At 48.1% G+C, this 17,992-nt stretch overlaps 1 protein-coding gene across 1 annotated transcript in view; it reads left to right on the top strand.

Moving 5' to 3' along the window:
• The window catches only part of LOC138498389 (tapasin-related protein-like), a 284,319-nt gene that overhangs the window by 151,816 nt on the left and 114,511 nt on the right, over positions 1-17,992 (top strand). Inside the window, exon 4 of the mRNA XM_069622162.1 lies at positions 13,558-13,656. Within this exon, the coding sequence (XP_069478263.1) occupies positions 13,558-13,656 (99 nt within the window). The remainder of the gene's footprint in view (positions 1-13,557; positions 13,657-17,992) is intronic.

Raw genomic sequence — 17,992 nt, 5'->3', positions numbered from 1 at the left:
AGCCTGAGCCATCAGTTCTTTAAAACACAAAGATAAGGACCGTAGGTCTTTTCGTCCCTTTCGAGACTCATCCTCGAAGTACAGAGGATATAACCGTTCTTCCTATGGTCAAAAGTCACAAGGAAACACATACCAAGACAACAAGTACCAATCCTCCAGCAAGTATTCCCAGAGAGGTAGGTGTGGTTCAGCCCAAAATTTGGATCTTCCTCAACGTCACACCCCGGTGCGGGGAAGGGTAAGCCAGTTTCTCCCACACTGACAGTCGATAACATCGGACAAGTGGGTGTTGCAGGTTGTCCGCGAGGGTCCGCGAGGGCCATACCATAAACTTCCTATACCTACCCCCCTTCCTGTCTCCTACCCCTCGCAAGGTGCATATGTTGGAGCACGTCATGTCCGAGGTGCAAAGGCTTCTGTGGAAAGCAGCGATAGGGCCAGTTCCTTACTCTCAGAAGGGAAGGGGGTTCTACTCCCGTTTCTTCTTGATCAAAAAGAAAAACGGCCAATGGAGACCTAGCTTGGATCTAAGAGCGCTCAACAAATACATCAAACGCATCGAATTCCAGAAGATATCCCTTCAAGGAGTGCTACCATGGCTGAACAGAGACTTCTTCTTATCCACCCTAGACTTGGAAGATGCATATTTTCACATTCCGATCCACCCTGCCAACAGGCAGTTCCTCAGGTTCGCTGTAGGAGACCTTCATTTCCAATTTCAGGTGCTCCCGTTCGGGCTGAAATCGGCACCAAGAGTGTTTACCAAATGTCTGGCACCCGTAGCAGCAAAACTCGGAAGGACAGGAACAGAAGTCTTTCCATATTTGGACGACCGGTTGATAAGAGCAAGCTCTGTCAGAAGCGCTCGTTTGGCAGTTTCAAAGGCTATAAATCTACTAAAAAGGTTAGGTTTCTCGATAAACGACACAAAGTCCTGCCCGATTCCCAGCAAGACAGTTCTTTTCCTGGGAGCCAAGTTCGATAACAGTATTCCCAGGGTAAGACCATTGACAGACAGAGTAACGGCTCTTCTCCGGTTGACCTCATGGTTCCTAGGAAGAAAGACAACATCGGTACCCTCTTTCAAATCCCTCCTGGGCATGATGTCCTCGTGTATATTTCTCATACCAAATTGTAGACTCCGCATGAGACCTGTTCAGGAGGCCCTGGACCACCAATGGAAACAAGCTCTAGTCTTTTGGGAGGATGTCATCCAGATACCAACGACAGTACACAAGGTACTTCGATGGTGGAATACTCCTCGGAACCTGCTGCAAGGAATGCCATTCCAGATGCCAACATCGGCCCTTCTGTTGAAGACAGACGCGTCCCTATCGGGCTGGGGGGCTCATCTAGCGAACCCCCAAACCAAGGGCACTTGGTTGGCCCAGGAGGCCCAACTCCACTTCAATGTGCTGGAACTCAGGGCCATACGTTGGGCATTGAAAGCCTTCCTTCCTGTAGTAGCTGGACAGGTACTGACCATCCAGACAGACAATACGACCTCCATACACTACACGAACAAGCAAGAGGGCACAAGATCGGAGATCTTGTCACAAGAAGCTCAGCTGCTATGGGCATGGGCCTTGAACCACAGAGTACAAATCAAGGCGGAACACCTTCCGGGCGTGGACAATGTCCTAGCGGACAAACTGAGCAGAGAGTACACGTCATCTCCCGAGTGGGAGCTAGACGAAAAGGAAGTCCAACAGATTTTCTCCGTATGTGGCCACCCACAGATCGACCTATTTGCCACCAGGGCCAACAGGAAATGTCGAGTGTTCGCCTCAAGATACCCAGGGCATCAGTCCATAGGAGATGCCTTCTCAATGGATTGGACGGGAAATTCCTATATGCCTTTCCCCTCTTAGCGAGGGTGGTACGCAGGCTGAAGGAGCAGAATTGTTCAATGATCATAATAGCACCAGACTGGGCGTGACAGGTCTGGTACTCAACTCTACAGCATTTATCCCGATGGCCCCCGGTTCGCCTCAAGGCGCATCAGTATCTATTGACGCAGCAGAACCACAAGGTTCTCCACCACGATCCAGCGAGCCTGTCCCTCAAGGCTTGGTTCCTGAGCACGTAAACTGATGAATCTAAATCTCCCGATGGATTGCTGGGATATAATCAGGGCTTCAAGAGCTCCTTCTACAAGAATCACCTACATCCGGAAGTGGACTCGCTTCTCCAGGTGGTGTGAGATATCTGCGATTAATCCTCTCACTGCATCGGTCAAGCAGATTGTGCCTTACCTGTTGCATTTGGCTAAGGCAGGGCTCTCACTGTCTTCCATCAAAGTCCATCTATCGGCCATAGCAGCATACACGACCACTCCTGAGTTGCAGTCATTGCTTTCTCTTCCGTCTTTAAAAATATTGCTGAAAGGTTTGTTGCGAACTTTCCCACCTACGCCCACACCAGGCCCCACATGGAGTCTGAACACCGTATTAACAGCCCTCATGGAACCTCCTTACGAACCCATTCACAGATGTGATATAAAATTCCTATCTTGGAAAACGGCCTTTGATAGCTATCACATCGGCCAGGAGGATCAGTGAGTTGCAAGTTTTGTCTTCCGAACCTCCCTTTATGTTGTTCCATAAGGACCGAGTCATTTTGAGGACACATCCTAAGTTCTTTCCAAAGTCTTATCGGAAATGACACTCGCAGAGCGCATTGTCCTTCCAGCTTTCTTCCAGAATCATACCTCTGAGGCAGAAAGAACACTACATTCTCTAGATGTGGCTAGAGTTTTGAAATTCTATTTGCAGAGAACAAAGGAGTTCCGCTCCTCTAACAGACTGTTCGTTGCCGTTTCTAGCCGCACAAAGGGCCAGCATATCTCCAAACAAGGCCTGGCACACCGGGTCTTGTCATGCATCACCCACTGCCATCAAGCAAGAGGCGACCCCCTCATTAAGCAGCCTCCAGGTCACTCCACCATAGGGAGAGCAGCGTCATCAGCGTTCCATGCAGAGGTAGCCTTGAAGGACAGAGCCGCCACCTGGAGCACTCTGCACACGTTCGCTAAGCACTACTGCCTGACAGAAGATACCAACAAAGAAACTGCAGTTGGCCAGGTAGTGCTCCGCCACCTCTTTGTGTAAGGTAGGACCAGCCTCCTTTCCCACCTTTCCTTGAGTATGTAACTGTTGTGTTGCTGTATGGTAAAGGTTTGGTCAGAAATATTGTTATTTTCTGCATTTGTACACATATATTCATGATGGTGGCATGGTTTTAACTGCTTGGTATTCTATTCAAGTATCTGAATCTATGAAAGATCCAATGCTGGAGAAGTCTTAGTTACTTACCTGTAACTGTATTTCTCCAGCATTGGTATCTTTCATAGACTCACATGCGCCCACCCGCCTCTCCTAAGAGGCTGCTCCTACGCTCAGCTTCCATAATACTGTAGTCCTTATGGTTCAAAATCTGAAGATATGATATGATATGATATGATATGGTATTTGTAACGCGCCTATACACAGGTGTTTCAAGGCGCGACGAGGCAGGGAGGGGAGGAACAAGGGGAGACAGACAACGATCCTACTAGGCCAGGTGTCATTCAGACAGCGCAAGTGCAGGGGTGGGGGAGGGGGAAAAGTGCAAGGGGAAGGGGAGGGGGGGGGAAGTGCAGTACAAGGTAAGTGGCGTAAAGTAATAAAAAAATATGGTCAGCTGGTGGCAAGTGCAAGGTAAGTGTAGAACAAGTGCTGGGGAGGGGGGGGGCTGTAGGGATACAGAGACAGTCCCGCAGTGCAGAGGGGTTCCAGGGCATCAGTGCAAGTGGAGAGTGGCTGGGCCCAGGACCGAGGCAGTTTAGAGAGGTCCAGTTGCAGGATCATCAGTGCAGTTTCAGTGAAGAATATTAGCTGTTCAGCAGGGGAGAGGGAAAGAGAAAGCAGAAGCAAAGAGGAAGGTTTTGAGGTGCTTCCGGAACCGAAGATGGTTCTCCTCGAGTTTCAGGGAGGCAGGAAGGCTGTTCCAGAGGGAGGCCCCTGCCGCGGAGAGAGATCTACCCCCAGCTCGTTGCTTCGAGAAGCGGCTGACCCTGAGGGAGTTGGAGGCAGATGAGCGAAGGGCTCGGGAAGGAAGATATTTGGGAAGAGAGAGTTGAAGGTATTTAGGACCCAGGCCCCAGAAGGCCTTGTGGACAATGCAGAGGGTTTTGAACTTTATCCTCGCAGCCACTGGGAGCCAGTGTAGAGATTTCAGTCCTGGAGAGATACGATCCCTGGGCTTGAGGCCAAGGACAAGTCTCGCAGTTCTGTTCTGGATGAGTTGCAGAGGGCGGAGAGTGGAGGCAGGCAGATTAAGATAGAGGCTGTTACAGTAATCCAGCTTCGAGAGAACCAGGGCTCGGGAGACAGTGAGCTACTGGGGGAAGGAGAGGAAGGGAGGAATACCTCTGAGGAGGTGCAGATGGTAGTGTGACCTCTTGGCGACGTCAGAAATATGAGGAGAGAAGGAGAGTGTGGAGTCGAAGATGACCCCAAGGTTTTTTGCCTTGCAGGTAGGAGCAGGGAGGGGGCCAAGGGAGGCAGGCCAGAGAGCTGCAGGGAAGGAGGGAGTGGGAGTACCGATGAGTAGAATCTCAGTCTTACTGGCATTAAGGCAGAGGTCATTGGCGGCACACCATTCTAGGATAGCAGACAGACAGTCAGAGATGAGGGAAGGAGAGGGGGAGGCTGAGGGTAGCCTGAAAATGAGCTGGGTATCGTCCGCATAGCACTGGAAATTAGGGCAGAGAGCGGCGATGCGGTGGGCAAGGAGTGCCAGATACTGGTTGAACAGCCAGGGAGAGAGATTAGATCCCTGGGGGACACCACAGGTGGAGAAAAAGATGTCGGAGAGGAAGGACCCCAGTTGGACCTGGGAGGGTCGATTTGAAAGGAAAGAGGTCAGCCACGCCAGAGCCTGACCAGTGATACCCAGGTTTTCCCGGAGACGGTTGAGCAGGAAGGCATGGTTGACAGTGTCAAAGGCAGAGGAGAGATCGAGCAGAATGAGAACACACGGAGTGTTGGAATCGAGGTTCAAGAGCAGGTCTTCACGGATGTTCAGGAGAGCAGTTTCCGTGCTTCTGGCAGCTCTGAAGCCAGATTGATGGTCATGAAGACTACCAACAGATTCAGCATGGAGGTTAAGCTGGGAGATGGCCAGTTTCTCCAGGAGCTTGCCCAGGAAGGGAGTGATGGAGATAGGGCGATAGTTAGCCGGGCAGGAGGGGTCGGAAGAGGGTTTCTTGAGAAGAGGGTGCACAAGGGAGTGCTTGAGGGGGGAAGGGAAGACTCCAGAGGCGAAGGAGTGGTTGCAAAAGTCAGCCAGGGCAGGAGCCAGGGAGTCGATGTGGTCCTTGATAGTTTTGGAGGAACAGGGGTGAACCTGTTTAGACGAGACTTTCATTGATCGGACTTGTCTGGAAACCTCGTCAGCAGAGAAAGGTGGAAAGGCAGAGAAAGAGGGAGGAGGGATGACTGCAGAAGGGCCAGAGGAAGAGCCGGGAAGGGAGGGAGGGAGGTGAAAGGAGAAGAGCGAGGACAGGATGTCCTGAGTTTTTGAGATGAAGTGAGAGGCCAGTGCAGTGCAGAGGGCCTGGGAGGGGACAGGAGAGGTAGAGACTGCAACAGGGTTGGCCAGCTCCTTGCAGATTTTAAAGAGCTTGGCGGAGTTGTTTGATGCCGCAGAGATGTGGGCTTGGATAAGGGCTCTCTTCTTGGTGAGAACGGAGAGCCGGTACTGCCTTTGGAGCAGGCGGCAGGCCAGTTTGTCAGAGGATGAACATGAAGCACGCCATTTCCTCTCGGCAACCCTGCACTTGCGTTTTAGGGTGACGAGATCCGAGTCATACCAGGAGTTACATTTGGCTTTGGGCTTCAGGCGGATTCTCATGACGGGGGCAAGGATATCAAGAGTAACAGATATAGCAGAGTGGAGCATGGAGAGGGCTGTGTCAGGGTGGGAGTCAGCCGAAGGGGCAGGGGGGGGCGAGAAGGTAGCAGCGAAAGCCTCAACTGACACACGCTTCATGGGTCGGATGACCGAGAAGGTGGGTGGCAGTGAAGAGGGTGGCTTTGCCTGTGGGGTAGGGAGGGTGAGGTGGGAGGATAGGAGAAAGTGATCACTCCAGGAGAGAGGAGTGGAGAGAGGGACGGAGAGGGGAAGGTCAGAAGAGATCAGAGCATCAAGAGTGTGCCCAGCAGAGTGAGTAGGCCCAGACGGGAGAATAGAGAGTGAGAGAGAGTCGCAGAGGTCACGAAAGAGACCAGTGGGGGGACTGGAGGCATCAAGGTGGATGTTGAAGTCGCCAAGAAAGAGGAGTTGAGTGGTTGAGGACAGGAGTGAGGAGGAGAGGTCAGCCCACTCAGAGAGGAAGGAGGAAATTTGACCAGGTGGCCGATAGATAGTAGCCAGGGTAAGGGAATGGCTGGGAGAGAGAGAGAGTCGGCAGACAAGACATTCAAAGGAGGAGTAGGTCTGCGTAGGAATGACATTGGCAGGAATCCACTCAGGGAAGATAAGGGCAACACCACCCCCTGCACGGTTAGGCCTGGGCATGGAGAGGATCTTGTAACCGTCAGGTAGGAGTGTGTCAAAGCTGGTGGCAGAGCTGGCTGTGAGCCAAGATGGCTGACTGTGTCGGAGCTTAAGCCCTGCCACCACTTTGGTTGGGCCCAAATAGGGCCAAAGTGAAGTGGAGGGACTACACAATGGAATGGCTCATAGGCCATAGGCCATAATTGGTTATGTACATGCATTTCTATGAAATCTATGGGCCTCATTACACGGATGGCAGTAAGGGTTTACCGGTACCGGTAAGTGTACCAGTGCCGGTAAACCCTTACCGCCTTACTACGAGGTCCCTTTGTGGGACCCTACCTTAACGGCTGGTTTTACCAGCCGTTAAGGACGAGACCCGCAAAGGGACCTTTGAGGTAATTGCGGTACCGCAACTTGCGGTACCGTAATTACCACCTTCCCATTCCCATTGAGCCCTATGGGGGCGAAAATAGGAATGGGGAAGTGCCATGGTGAATGGGGAATTACTGCCCCCACACACCTTGGAATAGGGCGGTAATTCCGCCATTCACCATGGCGGACTCGGTAAAATACCGGCGGCAACCATGGCGCTAATAGCGCCATGGTTACCGCCGTCCGTGTAATGAGGCCCTATGTATGTATAAAGGATTTTTGGCAATTATTTTTAACACTGAGGATTCCCAGTCTGACGACAGGAAAATATTCAAGCATCTAAATCTATGAAAGATACCAATGCTGGAGAAATACAGTTACAGGTAAGTAACTAAGACTTAAACCTTAAAGACATAGGGCCTCATTAAACGGTAGGCGGTAAGGGTTAACGGTCACCAGTAATGGTACTGGTGACCGTTAACCCTAACCGCCTTACTACGAGGTTCCTTAGTGGGTTGGTACTTTAACGCCTGCTTTTAGCAGGCGTTAAAAACCAACCCGCTAAGGGATCTTGGTGCTAATTACGGCACCGCAAATTTGCGGTACCGTAATTAGCACCTTCCCCATTCCCATTATGCCCTATGGGGCAAAAATGGGAATGGGGAAGGGCAATGGTGGAAGGGGGAATTACCGCCCCGCCAACCTTGGAATAGGGCGGTAATTCCCCTTTCCACCAAGGCGGTGCCGGTATTTTACCGGCATGGACCAAGGTGCTATTAGCACCTTGGTCCACCGCCTACCGTGTAATGAGGCCCATAGAGCCTCATTACGAGTATGGAGGCAGCCAGAAGAGAATGGCTAATAAAGGCATGGCTGCCTCCATACCGGGTTCCAGTACCGGGTTCTGTGAATGAGGAATTACTGGGTCATTCCAACCTTGGAGGACTCGGTAATTCCTCATCCACAAAACCCATCCCCATTCGCATTTGAGACCCCATAGGGCTCAATGGGAATGGGGATGGAGCTAATAACATGCCCGTTAACAACTGGCCAGTTATTAGCTCCTTGGTCCCCTTGCGGGTCCCGCAAAGGACGTCTGGTCTGACCAGACGTTCTGTGCGGGTCCCACTAGGGGACCACGTAATAAGGCATCCCGTAATGAACGGTGCCGGTCCTGTACCGGCACCCTTAATTACGGGAGCGCCAGCCTCGTAATGAGGCCCATATTCTTGAACTTGTTTGACTTTTCTGCAAGACCTGCATAGCCTGGTTCTTCAATACCCAGCGTGCCCCTTCCTCCCCAAGTCTGTATTCACTCAGTATTTGCTTACAGGGCTGTGTTGTTAGTGTTTTAAATAGGTTTCCTGTCATTTTAGTCTAATTAAAATCTTATTTGTATAGCCCCTTGATTGAAGATTCCTTTCATGTTGCTACATACTATCGTTGTTTTGGATGCGTTTGTGCTGGCTCACACCCCTTGAAGAGTGCAGCCTGTGAAAGCGAGCCCCATTTTACAGGGATGCACCCCTAAAATACAGGGGACCCATAATCACCATAAACCAGAGTAAATGCACCCCTCTAGGGAATCAAAAGTCATGAGGCTGTCTTGCAGGTGATGACAAGACTTTAATCTTTACAGATCATGAGGAATGGGGAAATGGCTGAGGAATCTGCCATTTGAGGACAGCATTCTGTCGTCGTCGCTGGCTCCCTCCAAGGTCCTCTGGATACTTTGCTGTGCCCGGGGCTTAAATACCCTTCACTTGGTCACTGGATACCAGCAGAGCTTCTCCAAACTTGTTCTTCTTGCCATACAAGGGATGTTGCAGAGGCTCCAGTGTTGCATGGTCAGGTTCCCTACTTAACATAATGCTGCATTAGCAGGAATAATTTGTCGCTCTTGTTTAGCATAATTTACTATGTTATAAACATTCATACATAAACACATCTTCCCGCCATTCTCTCCGCACTTAACTCAATAAACTTATATTTGATCTGGTCCAGCAATTCCTACAAAAAACCTGTTTTCCCATAGTATTCTGTCGTGCCTTGAATCTTTTTTAGTCCCCATTGGCCGGTGATTGACAGGACCAGTTGGTCAACCACGTTCTCTGTTCAAGCCTTTCGACTCAGTGATGCAACACCGCACACGCACTCTGTGATCTATTCTTAGTGCAAGCACATTCCTCTTTGGCAGAGAGCCTGCTTTTTACTGTGTGTTTTGAACAAAGCTATTTTACAATGTACAACAGTTTTACAAATTAATTCAACTAATAATTGGGATTGACATATAAGATGCAAATAACTATCTTTACTTAGTGACTGGCCACACCTCTGTGTGATTATTTTTGCATGAAAGAAGCTTTCGCAGTGCTATAGTGCTTAGAAGTCTTGACTAATTGTAAAAATTGTAAAGCGCTTGGGTCAGTTTGTAAATGTAGGAAAGTAGGAAAGTTGTAGGCTCCTTCCCAACACCTGCCCCAGACCATGCTCTCTTAAGAGCCGAAGGAGATATACCATCCATGTTGTGCCTGTTTCACCTTTATGATTGAGGTCACTGCTGGCTTAGTAGCAGGCTGGGGCTGGGTAGAAGTTTAGAAACCGATACTCATCCTTTTTCTGCACAGCAGTGGTGATTTCGTCGCAATGGTTCTTTTTAAAGCTTTACAGTGTTCATTTCCAAAGATCACTTCCAGTATAAATTCCCATATGAGGAAGGGAAAAGGACAAATAGCTCCAATGAGGGTTCCTGGTCCCTTTGCATGACATCAGAGAGCATTTTGAGACCATACATTTGACGAATATGGTCATTAAAAGGTTGTATGTTTGCATCAATAAGTACACAATGTAATGTGAGTGTTGTGCTCATTTGCATTTTTCCTAACATTTGTCCTAACATTAAAGTGTTTGCAACCTCTAACCATACATACTCATGTGGAGAGCTTCAGGGTTTAGAAGTGAAGATACAATGGCTGTGACATATGTTACTCCTTTAGGGTGTGGGTGCATTCCCCCCATTCCCAGAGATAGTTTTAGAAGAAGAGGGCAGTCCCCAATGTGCAGACATCCCAAGAGAATTATATCGGAACATGATAAGGCAAAGGAATTCATGGAGAGGAAATCAGGAAGTGACTGGAGCCAGCCACCAATGAAAACACAGCCTATTAGAGAGAAGGAATCGCCCCGATTCTTATAGTCTGCCGTCAAATCCTTCAGGCTTTTGGGTATAGTACAAAGATTCAGATTATCCTCTTCAGCTGAATGTAGACTGGCTTGGCACCAGGCAGGACAGAGCTTGTTGTGAAAATCTCTGTCTGCCAAAAACAAGATGCTGACTGGACCTTAATTGCACAGATAAGAGCTGAGGAAAATGGCGGATGCTCCTGAGGCGCTGGTGACGCAATGTGCCCCAAGACTTGGCATGCGAGCTCGAAGTGCTCAAAACTTCAGAACTTTGCATTGAGGATGAAAATAACATGTATTAGCAAATAGCATATACACGTGGACACTTCATGTTTTTGTAAATTAAATACTAAATGTAACTAAAGGCAAATTAGACGCACATTGGTTCCTGTTTTATGGGATGGGAGCAACAGAGCGTCTGGGTGAGCGGGGAACAAATGAACCCGGCTGAGTGGGGGACAATGTGGTATGTGTTATGAGTGTAGGCTTGTGGTAAACACATTGGGCCTATTTACGATAGTGGCGGTACAGTAATAACGGCGCTGGTAGTGATGCCAGCGCCGTTTTCACTGTACGACCACATTGCGAGTTCTGCTCGTGGGTGCCGCTCTGCACGCCTGGTCAAACCAGGCGTGCAGAGCGGCACCCGCGAGCAGAACTGGGTGGTAGCTGGTCAGACCAGGCGTGCAGAGTAGCACACGTGAGCAGAACAGGATGGTAGCAACGGTACCGTTATGAACGGTACCGCTGCTACCATCCTCCCCATTCCCATCGAGCCCTATGGGGGCTCAAATGGGAATGGGGGCATACCAGCTCCGCGTCCCGCGAAAGGGGAATTACCGGGCCGCCCAGGTCAGAATGGCCTGGTAATTCCCCTTTTAAGGGACCCGGACCCGAGTTTGGGGGTAGCCATGCCCTTATTAAAGGCATGGCTACCTCCACCTCGTAATGAGGCCCATTGTGTGGTATGTGTGTTATGGTATGTGAGCTGCGTGGCATGTGTTTTGATATGTGTGTTGTGTGGTATGTGTTGTGGTGGACAGGGGATGACCCGAGGCATTATCAGAACTGGAGCCCATGCATTCATGCATGCATCTTTTGCGAGGCCACTCCATCCATTTATCGGGTTAACCAGGCATGGTTCAACACCTAGTCCATCACGTTGCACATTGCGCCACCTGACTCAATAGACACTGCCTACTCCTCTCCTCCCCACCACCTGGTACAGCTGCTCCCCTCCTCTGTATCCTACCACCTCTTTATATGTTCTGTTACTTCTGGAAAGTGCTCTGTTATGCGTCTGTACTGTTGTACACCTCTGTAAAGCTCTCCATTATGCATCTGTACTGTTGTACATCGCTGTAAAGTGCTCTGCTATGCACTTGTTCTGTTGTTACCTCCGTAAAGCGCTCTGTTATGAATCTGTACTTTTGTACACCTCTGTAAATCGCTCCTTTATGCATCTGTATTCTAGTACTCCTCTGTAAAACGCTCCGTTATGCGTCTGTACTGTTGTACGCCTCGGTAAAGCGCTCTGTTACGCATCTGTAGAATTGTACATCTCTGTAAAGCTTTCCATTATGTATCTGTACTGTTGTACACCTCTGTAAAGCGCTCTGTTATGCCTCTGTTCTGTTGTTACCTCAGTAAAGCGCTCCGTTATGCATATCTACTGTTGTAAAGCGGTCCGTTATGCATCTGTACTGTTGTACGCCTCTGTAAAGCGCTCCATTCTGCATCTGTACAGTTGTACATCTCTGTAAAGTGCTCCATTATGGATCTGTACTGTTGTACACCTCTGTAAATCACTCTGTTATGCATCTGTACCGTTGTTAGCTCTGTATAACGCTCCGTTAGTACACCTCTGTAAAGTGCTCCATAATACATCTGTTCTGTTACCTCTGTAAAGCGCTCCGTAATGCATCTGTACTGTTGTACACATCTATAAATCGCTCCATTATGCATCTGTGCTGTTGTTACCTCTGTTAAGCGATCCCTTATGCATCTGTTCAGTTGTTACCTCTGTAAAGCGCTCCGTTATGCATATGTTCTGTTGTTACCTGTGTAAAGCACTCTGTTATGCATCTGTACTGTTGTACAACTCTGTAAAGCGCTCTGTTATGGATCTGTACAGTTGGATGCCTCTGTAAAGCGCTCTGTTATGCATCGGTTCTGTTGGGTCAACTAGGCATGGTTCAACACCTAGTCCATCACGTCACACATCGCGCCACCTGACTCAATGGACACTGCCTACTCCTCTCCTTCCCGCCACCTGGTACAGCTGCTCCCCTCCTCTGTATCCCACCCCCGCTTTATATGTTCTGTTACTCCTGGAAAGTGCTCCGTTATGCATCAGTACTGTTGTACACCTCTGTAAAGCTCTCTGTTATGCATCTGTAAAGTTGTACATCTCTGTAGAGCTCTCCATTATGCATCTGTACTGTTGTACATCGCTGTAAAGTACTCCGCTATGCATCTGTTCTCTTGTTACCTCCATAAAGCGCTCCGTTATGCATCTGTACTGTTGCACACCTCTGTAAAGCGCTCCGTTATGCATCTGTACTATTTTACTCCTCTGTTAAACACTCCGTTATGCATCTGTACTGTTGTACGCCTCTGTAAAGCGCTCTGTTATGCATCTGTATGGTTGTACATCTCTGTAAAGCGCTCCGTTATGCATCTGTTCAGTTGTTACCTCTGTAAAGCGCTGTTATGCATCTGTTCAGTTGTTACCTCTGTAAAGCGCTCCGTTATGCATCTGTTCAGTTGTTACCTCTGTAAAGCGCTTCGTTATGCATATGTTCTGTTGTTACCTGTGTAAAGCACTCTGTTATGCATCTGTATTGTTGTACACCTCTGTAAAGCGCTCCTTTATGCATCTGTTCTGTTTTTGCCTCTGTAAAGCGCTCCGTTATGCATCTGTAGAGTTGTACATCTCTGTAAAGCGCTACGTTATACATCTGTACTGTTGTACATCTCTGTAAAGCACTCCGTTATGTATCTGTACTCAGGGACGAAGAATGTTGCTTTACCGGCTGGGGCTTGCGGGTGGGGAATGGCGGCAACAACAAAAAAAGACCCATTGTAACATACAGGGACATTCACACAATTGGTCTTTACCAAAGCCTGCGTACTCATTGCCCCTGTCTGTATTGCTGGATACCTTTTTGTTTGTTTGATTGGTTTTTTATAACACGCTTTACCACCTGAGTTTGGCTTCTAAGCACGGATCTGGAATTCAAACCTCTGTTGCTCTGCACGGTTTTGCTTCCAAGTCCAGCACTTTGCCCCTGTGCTATCCTCCGTTCACAGCTAGTCAAAGCTATAAACGGTGCCGGTGAATCCATGCTCCCAATGCCCATTATTCACAGAGAAGTGTACACTCCAGTGAGAAGTGCTGGTGATATGCACCACCTACGGTTTGCTCAAGAACTCTTCTTTCTGCTTTTCATTCCACAGAGGAGGAGAAAGGAGTCAGCGTTGCGGCGCTTGTCGTGTCCATGGTTGTGATCTTGGTCTTCATCGCAGTTGGATTATTGCTGTTCAGAAAATACGCAAGTATGATTTTTTTTCTAACGTGAAAAATGAAACAAAAAAGAGCAAAAACTCCCAGATTATTAAAAAAATGAATTCCAAAATCCAATAACGAGAGCGCGCCAACCCTACATGATGGATGCGGGAAAGGTTTAATTAGAAGATGGGTTGAGGGTGGAGTTTGGGGGAGACATTGAGGGTCCACTTCCATAAATGGAATGAGGGGATTCTAAAAACAATGAGTTGGAAAAACTGATGTTTGTAACAAGTAGAATTAAAAAAGATTGTGTGTCCTAAAATGCAGTAAGAACCCCGCTACTAGCATATGATCGTCCGTGTAATCCTTAAACAGACCCATAGCACTCTTTGGTAAGTTATACCCAGTGGCAGTCTCCAGGCGCTCCAGTGAGCACCAGTCCCTCCCTCTTCTTCTCTCTTTCACTCTCCTGTGGTCTCTGCAGTTGGGAAGGGATGCCATCTGCGCTGGTGGCCAGCACATGCTGCTCATGTCTACTCCTTCCTCTTACTTTGCACTCATTGGGCTGTCAGACTCCCTCTACTCGCTCTGACACTTCCTTACATGTATAGGGTGAAGTTAATCCTATATAACTACCCTTTATGGCAAGCAAGAGGCCAAGGAATTCATCAAATATAATCGGGAGATAAAACAGAGGGACCTCTATGACCTTTCAGGATATACCAGGCAAGATTTACAGTATAAAATCCTCTAGGGCTCCCGGCCCGATGGCCTTGCAAACCTGCTAATCACTTCAGTTTTACGTTCTTTATTCTGAAAATAGACATTTCCATCAAAGAGTACAACACAAAAAACACTTGTGTATAGGTGCGTTATAAATGCCATATCATATAATCAATAATACATATATACAATTAAACATCAGTAATACATGTTTAAAATAAATAAAACAACCATACGCTATTTGATTTGCAAAAACTGGCTTCTCAATTGGAGGACATTTTCAATATAAGAATAAGTACACTGTGCAGTAAACATGTCAGGAGTTGATGAAAGAAACCTAAAAGCTGTTAGCACTTGTCTCATCCCCCAGGCCCTTAGTATTGGGAAGAGAAATGTCTTCCTTAAGACAGCGAAGGCGGAACAAAAAAACATAAAATGCTCTGGGTCATCCCGTTTGCCATGAGCAAACACATTTACGGACAATGATGGGGCCACTCTTTGGGGAGGGCACAAGGTGGGGTCATTATAAAAGTGCCTGTAAAAGTGCTGGTAAATAGGGTACCAGCACTTATCACACTGCCACACTGCAGGCTTGGCGGTGCCGTTAATGCCTGTGTTGGGGGGTAGATGCATACGTCATCCATAGCTTCTGTCCCGCCCCCAGTCCAATATCGCGCAGGTGAAAACCGTTACTCACTCAGACAACCGTACCGCCCGTATCCCAGCCATTAATGCTTAGTCTGTCGGCAATCATTCTCCAATATACTTTGAAGTCTCCCGTGACCTCTGCCCTTTCTAGTTGCAACCAAGCCTGCTCTGCAACTTCTAATTTGCTGATTTTTAAGGGCTTCTTATTGAAAGCCATGGCTATAGCTATTTCCTACTGGTCTCTACTTGTACAGTCAGGAGCATTTGCTTAGCCATCTTGCATTAAACTACAGTGCTCTCCTTGTTTTACTTTTTGGCCTGGGAGGCATTTTCCCCAAAACATGGCTAGTTATTAGATTTTCCCAGGCCAGCCTTTTGCCTTCATCAGGGTGGCCAATATGAAGGCATGTCTTTATATCGTCCATGGTTACATGTATGACCCTGGCTACCTGTTACTCCAGGTCAGCATTTTCCCAGAATATTGTTTTATACATTCCATGTTCATCCCCATTCCCTCCTGAAAAGGGGATTCTTTCCCATGCCCTATTTTGAGGATATGGGGGTCATGATCGCTTTTGATCCTGGCAACCACCTCAAAGTCTTAAACTAATGTAAATCAACACAGGCTGTGTTGATTTACATTAAATATTGCTCAATGAGCTTTAACAATATTGGTTTTGTGTGCAATTCATGGTAGCAAACCCACTCTTAACAATCCCTTGACGTAGCCACCTGGCAGGGTGACTATAACTTGCTCCAAATTGCAACCCCCAACACATCTTATTTTCTGTCAGGGCGCCTAACCACAACCATCCATTACTGCCAAAATCTTTCAAATCAATAAACAATGGGCCTCATTACAAGGTGGCCGGTAAAGGATTACCGGTCATAGCGCCGGTGCCGGTAATCCCTTACCTCCCTACTACGAGGTCCCTTTGCGGGTCCTCCTCTAACGCCTGGTTTTTCCAGGCGTTAAGGACGGGACCCGCAAAGGGACTTTGGAGCTAATAACGGTACCGCAAATAGCGGTACCGTTATTAGCACCTTCCCCATTCCCATTTGAGCCCTTGGAATGGGGTGGTAATTGCTTCATTCACCAGGGAGGAGTCGGTAAGGGTTTGGAGGCAGCCATGGAGCAGTCATTACCTCCAACCTCGTAATGAGGCCCAATGTGTTTTATAGAAACAAATATGATCAATAGTTTATTTTCTGTGGTGCAGAACCTGACTAATACGCACTTGTTTCTTTACCTTGACTGATGGTGAATATCAGTCATAGATAGGGTCTTGCAGCCGACAGATTCATGTTGCACACACACAGTGAACAGCTACCCCCACACAACGTAAAAAGGCGCACAGACATACACATTTCTCCATTACCTCTAATAGACTTACCCAGGCCTAGCCAAACTGATCTGGAACGCTAGTCTTTATCTGAGACTGAGGAGTGCTCACCTCTCTCACACAGAAGGGAAGGTGGCCAGTCCAGTGTGTCCTGAGCTGGGAAGTTAAGAATAGTCTGGTGAGTACTTCAGACCATGAAAACTCCCTTGATGAGAAAATAAGGGAGTTGGACTAAAAACAAATAAGATTGCAGATAGACTACCTAGCTCGCTTTGCTGGAGAAGAACATTCAAAGCTTCAGCCCAGGAGAGCATTCTAAAAACCTCTGTACATTCAGGGGTGCGGGGGAAAATTCCCCAGATTCCCTGGAAGGAGGGATGGTGAAACTGGGTTCTATACTGGGCCTAAAGATAAATTCAGGGAGCGTCACCCTGAGAGTTCACTTTGGCCAGGCAAGAGGAGTCCAGACACCAGGGTTTTGGGAGATATTCTCAGTCTCGTAGAAATAGGGAGCGCCTAGAAGACAGGGAAGGGAGTATCAGTAGCAGTTCAGAGTCAGAAGGGGGATGGATTCCAGAGCAGAAGAAGAAAAAGACAGGGAAACAGAGCAAGGGTTTTGTGAAAGAGCCAATAAGACAAATTAAAGCCAAAAAGAGCTTCCTGACCCCATACCACAAGAATGCCAAGTATTCGGTATGGGAGCACCTGGAACTTTATGAGCAGATGATGGCATCATTCCAGATCAGAATTGATGTGAATTATATAGCATTTGCTAAATGGACTTTCTCATCTGAGTACTCCAGTTTCTTTGCAGGACTGGAGGACCAGGATCATTATAAATAGTGAATCTATAAGGCAGCCATATTGAAGCATTTATCCACCCATAGGAACCCACAAGAGGCCAGTAAGGCTGCATATAACTTTCAGTGTGGGGAAGATCAGTCGCCTGAGGAGTTTCTGCAGGAGTTAAAGCAGGCATTTGCACAGAATTTCCAGCGGATTAACACAAATAGTAGGGAGTTTATATCTACATATTTCAATGCGCTCCCCAAGTACATAAATGATCAGTTGGTGCGTTATTTTCACAAGCATAGGGCCCTGGATTGGGTGATTGAACAGGCCACGTGGATCTATGAGGTCCAGAAGCCCACTGAGCGTAAAAACACCCCACCATCGAACACCCTATCTGCTGCAAAGGTGGCAGAGGTAAGCGCTACTCCTCAATTGCATCTGGAGATGTGGGGGCTAAAAATACTCCTACTCCCAACAAGCAAAATGGACGGCAGAAGGGACCCTCCAACCCGGCCCAATTCTACTGGTAGTCAGGCAAGGGCACAGTACAATGATCCCTCTGACACTGCCACCTATATACGTCCTAGGTACAATGGTACCAAACCAATCCTGAGGTATGTAAACACTCCCCCGGCCGAAGGGGGTAAACCAATCAGGTAAGTACTGCCGGGAAACTTCACTTCAAACTTTCCTCAGGAGAGAAGTATCACTCCGCCTCCCAATTTGAACTTTTCTTCAGATACTACCCAAACCAGAACTTCCACAACAATCTCCCTCTCTCCCCATTTCCAGGCCAAAAGATCTGTGAACCCGGGAAAAGAGAGAATCAGGGTTGAAAATGATGGGGGAAATGTCCAGTACCCGAGCGAAGGGACAG

The sequence above is a fragment of the Ambystoma mexicanum genome, chromosome 5q (genome assembly GCF_040938575.1).
Source record: "Ambystoma mexicanum isolate Mex_15411 chromosome 5q, UKY_AmexF1_1, whole genome shotgun sequence".
Taxonomy (NCBI): Eukaryota; Metazoa; Chordata; class Amphibia; order Caudata; family Ambystomatidae; genus Ambystoma; species Ambystoma mexicanum.
The sequence above is the reverse complement of the archived record's forward strand: the minus strand, read 5'-3'. Positions and strand labels throughout refer to the sequence as shown.